General features: G+C 41.9%; 1 protein-coding gene across 1 annotated transcript in view; it reads left to right on the top strand.

Moving 5' to 3' along the window:
- Positions 1 to 554: 554 nt before the first annotated feature.
- The window catches only part of LOC117878571 (melanopsin-like), a 72,159-nt gene continuing 66,387 nt past the window's right edge, over positions 555 to 6,326 (top strand). The window contains exon 1 of the mRNA XM_034772893.1: positions 555 to 819. Coding sequence (XP_034628784.1) covers positions 775 to 819 — 45 coding nt within the window. The 5' untranslated portion in view covers positions 555 to 774. The remainder of the gene's footprint in view (positions 820 to 6,326) is intronic.

Raw genomic sequence — 6,326 nt, 5'->3', positions numbered from 1 at the left:
ACAGACAGCAGCAACTATTTGCATTTTCGTTAACAGGCACAGTAGATAATGAGAGGGGGAGCGGGAGGGTTACTTGGGAGGGAAAGAGAGAGGGAGACAAGGCAGAGAGAAGAAAGAAAAGAGCGTGAAAGCAAGGGGATGAGAGAAAGAGAAGACAGAGGAGCTAGAAGGAAATACCTAGAGAAGGAAAGTGGGAGAAAAAGGAGAGGAGGAAGGATGGAAAATGAGAAAAAGGAAACGGGGAAGGCTGAGGAAAGAACTCAAGAAAGAAGGAAGGGAAAACTTAAAGCAGGGGCATGAGAGAGAGAGGAGTAAAAGGAGCAATGCAGAAAGTGGGGCTCAAGGGGTCCAGGTGCCCCATTCCCGGAGGGGGGCAGGTCCAGGGGCGCACAGGTCCCTGTGCCCCAGAGCTGCGGCTAGTGGCGGAGCCTGCAGAGGTCACCTGGTGGGGTGGGGAGCAGAGGGCGGGGAAGCCCCCACCACGCTCCTCTTTGGCCGCTTAAATAGCTGCGAGCGCGCCGGGCCAGTCCCATCTCCCCCTCGCTCCCTCCCGGCACAGGCAGCCAGAAGCCGCCGGGCGACCCCTTCACACGCGCGCAACTCCGGACTCCCGCAGCCGTGGCGCTGCCGGAGTAGCAGGCGGCTCAGAGGGGCCCGAATTCCGGGGCAGCAGCGGCTGCGTCCCCGCGGGATGGAGCTGGGAGATCAATAGGGCCGGATCCTCCGCCGCCTGCCCGGCTGTGCTGAGTTTCCCTTGCGCCCGCGCTGGCTTGGATGCTCCGGGGCGCAGAGCCCAGGATGGCGGAGGCGCAGGAGCAGGTGAGGAAGGGCGCGTGGGATAGGCAGAGAGCGGGGAGGTTTCCCTTTGTCCTGCCTTGAGTGCCTCCTCTCCGAGAGTCTGTTGCGCTTCAAATGTTTAGTGGGGAGGCGGAATAATAATATCAGGCTGGTTGTTTGTGGGGGCTAATGGCACTGAACTGATGCCCCCACGTACACACAGGGCTGTCCGGCGCTGGTGGCAGTTGGAATGAGGGTTCTTGCTTTCTTATTGCTAAACCTCTTTGAAACACAGGGCAGAAATCCTCCATCCTCTGTGTGTGTGTGTGTGAGAGAGAGAGAGACATCAAACCCAGCATTTTAAAGTAATCTGAAAGGAGAGGGAGTCCTCTTCCATAGGAGTGGGATTTGGGAAGGGGAGTGTGTGTTGTGTAAACAGATTCCTCTGTTCTGTTTTGCTTTCTTAATGCTAACATGTATTTATTTTATTTATTTATTTTTGATTAATCTTACCAGTGTTGCTTTGGTTCAATACATTTTGACTGCTGCTTTTAGGAGGTGGTAATCTGACTCTTCCCGTGGGAAAACTTGCCCTCTTTATCATAAGGAACAATGATTTTATTATGGGACTCGGGCTGTAGGCTCTCTGAAAGATTCTCTGAGTTAAACCCTCTCCGTGGGACTGATGCATCAAGTGATGTCTCACACAGGTACCTGTTGTTCCTGCAGGATCTGGACCCATCAGACCTTTTTGATAATAGCCAGAAAGTGTTGATGGAGAAAAGAATATATATTAGAAACCCCAAAGCAGATTTCAGAGTTGTAATCTGTGTGTGAAGCTGATTTTAATGTAGTGTAACGCTAAGCAACCTGTGTGAAGGTTTGTACATTGTTTAAGAAAATTTTCAAATAACCCTTAGTAAACTTGTAATGAAAAGGGGGATTTGTTTGTGCATTGCAAATTGCTTTTTAATCCTTTGGAGGGAAATGGGGTAGCTTTATCAAACTACTTCTGTGATTCTTTCTATAAATTTATGTATGCTTTTCCCATCTAAATAAATTTATGTTGCTTTATAAATATTTTAGAATAAAATGTTACCTAAAATGCAGTGATCTTTAAAAGTTCCCACAAAAAAAATTTCATTAGCCAAAGTGACCATGAAAGAGATCTTGGAGTCATTGTGAATAGTTCTCTGAAATCATCCACTCAATGTGCAGTAGCAGTCAAAAAAGCAAACAGAATGTTGGGAATCATCAAGAAAGGGATAGATAATAAGACAGAAAAGATCACATTGCCTCCACCTTAATAGGTAGCAGGTTTAAAACAAACACAAGAAAGTATTTTTTTCACACAACTCACTGTCAACCTCTGGAACTCCTTGCTAGAGGGTGTTGTGAAGGCCAATACTATAACGGGGTTCAAAAGGGAGCTAGATAGATTCATGGAAGATAGGTCCATCACTGGCTATAAGCCAGGATGGTCAGGAATGGTGTCCCTAGCCTCTGTTTGCAAGAAGCTGGGATCGGGTGACAGGGCATGGATCACTTGATGATAACCTGTCTGTTCATTCCCTTTGGGGCACCTGCCGTTGGCCATTGTCCGAGGACCGGATACTGGGCTTGATGGACATGGCCTGACCCAGTATGACCGTTCTTATGACCATCACTACATCCACTAGGATAAATGTTTTCTTTTCTTTCTGTAAACTACTATTATAAAAGCCAAGATTTTAGTAACAGAAGGGGTTATGACAGTTACTAAAGTGAAAGAAATTAAAAAATGAGGCACAAATTAAGGCATGTGTCATTTAATCTAAATAGTTTGTTCTCATAGCATACCCAGATGAGTCCTTTTTGGCTGAGATTTTTTAAAATGGGCTTTTAAAATTACTCCAAGTTGATTTTTAGGCACCTAAAGTGGCATGATTTTCAAAAGTGCTGAGCCCTCAGCAGCTCACACTGAAGTGCCTAAATGCACCAAGTGCCCTGATCACAGAACAGTTGTAATCACAATGGCACCACTAAAAACTGATACTGATTTGAGGTCTTCATTTCTTATTGAATTAGTTTTGTCAGTTTGTATCAGACCTTTATTATAATATGGTGTGTATTTGTTAATAATTTTGCTAGGATATTTCATATAAAATTTATCTCTGCATTTTTTTCCAGGCCATTATATTCTTCATCATATTTTGAACAGGTCACATTGAATTTTTAGAGGGTGCCAAGAGATAATAATCAACTGTATAAGAATCTGTTTGAATACTTCAGGGTAGAATTCAAACCCAAAAGACAAAATCAGAGTTAAAGCTAAAAAGTCTTTGCACACATTTTATTGCCTTTTACATTTAGATTTGCAGCTGTCTCGGGTGATTGCATAATGTTTTTCTATGTGCTGAAATACCTAGCCACAAATGGGGTCTGTTTGAGCTGCTGTGCCTGATCCAACCGTCTTCAGTCAATCAGAATTCCAACCAAATTTAACTGGAATAGCGGGATTGGTCCCAGATAAGCAAATTATTTTGTCTTGATTTTGTGTGATTAAATCAGATTGTTGTTAATATTGACACAGTGTTTGTTTCAAAATTTTACAGTATTTAAGACAGAACAAAGTAAAAGTATTTGTACCAGCTGTCAGTGGCCCAGATGAGCCATGAAAGTAGCTGAGGAGAGGGCATAGAGACATGCTATGTTCCCTTCTCAGTGGACAGAGGCCAGGAAGGGGATGGCCTAGGACCCTAGCCAGTGGCCCTATACTACCAGAGGATTCCCCTGAGCTGATGGACTACTCTGCTGGCTAGTTAAGGTGATCTTATGGCAACCTTGAGTCATCAGAGCATCACAAAGCAACTTCAATGGACTGGAGAATCCAGCCCCTATTTGTGAATTGACCTAATTGTCTCTAACTGCCACAAACACAAAAAAATAGGCAACTGCAAATGTAAGTGTAGCATATTGCTGGAACAGATACATAATTATATAGTTTTGAGATACTTAATAGTAACCAGAATAGATAAATATGTGAACAAAAAAGTTTTACTTTTGAATCCAAAAATGGCAGGTACAGCTCCAAGAGAGAGATTATGGTTCCATCTAATGGATGGTACTTCTTAGAGACCTTCTAATTTGCAGCTCGCTGACTTGATCAAAGCTTTTGTGGTCTATTGGGTAAATGTACAGTGAGCCAGATCTTCAGCTGGTGTAAAATCAGCACAGCTCTGCGGCTGAGTAAGTGCTGTGTCAGTACAATAAGGCTCCAGTTCAGCAAAGCACTAAGCGTATGCTTAAAGTTACATATGTGCTGAATTGGAGCCTGTGTGTGTCTGCAATAATGCTTTATGAAATACATTGTGTATGTGTAGTGCTTCCTATTTAAAATGAAATAACATTTTAAAAAAAAAGTCCAGCTAGCCAAAGTAGTTACTCCATATGATGGACTAATAGCATGAACATTTTATTTTTAAATAAGTAAAGGTACTATAGAACTATTGGAATGGAAGAGAGAGAATCACTTTAAAGTGTTCTTTCTTGGACTCTGCTAATCAACAGTGACTGAAGAGAGAGTTTCATGGATGTACATTTGTTTTGTTTATTTTATATTACAAAATTAGAGGACAAAGTAGCTGTATGAAACAAGTTGCAAAAATTCCATCATCCAATAAAGAGAATTTCATTTTTGATTATTTATCCTTTGGGAGTAGTATTTTGACATAGTTTTTATACATTAAATATCATGTGCCATGATTTGTTTAATTTTTCTACCTACCTACATTAGATGTATACTGTTGATGCAATGTTCACTCTAAGAATTATTAGTAGTAATGACAATGCTCTTGTGACAGTACAGTACATGAAAACAAAAGACAATCCTCACCCTGAAGAGCATAAAGTGGGATTTTCAAAAATGCCCAGAGTTGACCTAACCATGCTCCCATTAAAGTCAACATAAATCCCACCATTGTCATCAAAGGATAAACACATAGAAGTTGGAGTATTGGAGGGGAAAAGGCTATTATTGATGAGTAAGGTCAAAACCATTGCACCAGAGAATTTGTGTAGAGCATCACTTGAGAAAGATGTACAGCACTGCAGTCTCTGTACAGGTGGAGGCTAATCATATTCTCTGTTAAAAATGCTACTAAAGCAAGAGGTGAGGAGCGCTGAATGGTTTAAGCAAGTGACAAGGATAAATATTTGCAGTTCCCTTCTTGACAGTGTGTCAAGTTTTACTTTGGAGGCTTTTAAGGGTAACTCTCTAGACCTTTAGACAATCACTAAGCAATTGGTCTATTTTATATACAGCCTCAAGAACTATAATCATACTGTAACCTCTAGCAAACAGGGTTTACTTCATCATTTGTTCACTATTAACATTACTACTGGGCAATAGTGGCAAAAAATTACTGTTAATGTGCAAGCTTCTAGCGTAACTTGGTGGACATGTAAAATTTTAATAGGATCCTTTCTTATGTGCTCATATATAGTACTCTGTTAAATAAATGGGGCCAAATTCTGCCATTATAATCCCTAGACATAGTCTCATTCCATCTATATATCTCTCCTCCCACACTGAATGAGATGGATGACTGTGCAGGAAGCATGTGTGGACTGGGCAGCCAGGTGGAGGAAGGAGGTGGGATGAGGGGTGCCATGACAATGGAACCTAGGGACATGGTCTGCATCCAGGAGAGAGGAAGCAATAAATGTAACTCTGGAATTAATCCCCAGGAACTTTGGGGAAAGTTATGGTAAGGCAAGCCCAGTGCATGCTGGAATCTTGATTGAGCTTTCTTTTGAGAAGTGAACATTCATTGATAAGTTTTAGTCAGTCTTCTTCGGGTCCTTTAGCTTATGAGCTAAGATTGTTTGAGTTAGGAGTGCTACCGGAAAATTCTAGAAGGACTGCTTTGAAGAGTTGAGTAATCTTCCATGGACTGAATTCTGTTTTAATAATATACAGAGAATCCTTGTGCTAGCAGTAAGGGCATGTTTTTCCTCTTACTTATACCTGTCTCTCACTGGTATGACTGAACTGTTTCCTTGGCCCTAATATTTTAACCTTAGTGTAACCTTTTGGATTTGTTTCTTCTCACATTCTAGTGATTGTTATGATGTGTCTTTTTGTTTATTTGCCTGACCATTTGTTAATAATAGGTTGGAAGGAAAGTAAGTTTCTGCCTGATATAAAGTAGGTTTTTGCAATGTTGTTGTAGCCCTGGTGGTCCCAGGATATTAGAGACAAGATGGAGGTGTAATATCTTTTATTGGACCAACTTCTGTTGGTGAAAGACAAGCTTTTGAGCTTACACGGAGCTCTTCTTCAGGTCTGAGAAAGGTACTCAGAGGTTACATGTACACACCACAATAAAAGATCAGCAGCATGGCTGCAGCTGGTCTGGGTTAGCAGACTTGGAATTGTTGTACTCAGGCTGCCGGGCGATAAAATTGCAGTGTAGATGTTCGGGTTCGAACTGGAGCTCAGGCTCTGAGAATCCATGGGGGAGAAGGGTGAAATGAGACAATCACTACACTCTCAAATGAACTCATAC

This window comes from Trachemys scripta, chromosome 5, assembly GCF_013100865.1.
Source record: "Trachemys scripta elegans isolate TJP31775 chromosome 5, CAS_Tse_1.0, whole genome shotgun sequence".
Lineage (NCBI taxonomy): Eukaryota > Metazoa > Chordata > Testudines > Emydidae > Trachemys > Trachemys scripta.
Note: the sequence above shows the minus strand (reverse complement) of the source record. Positions and strands in the feature narration are given on the sequence as shown.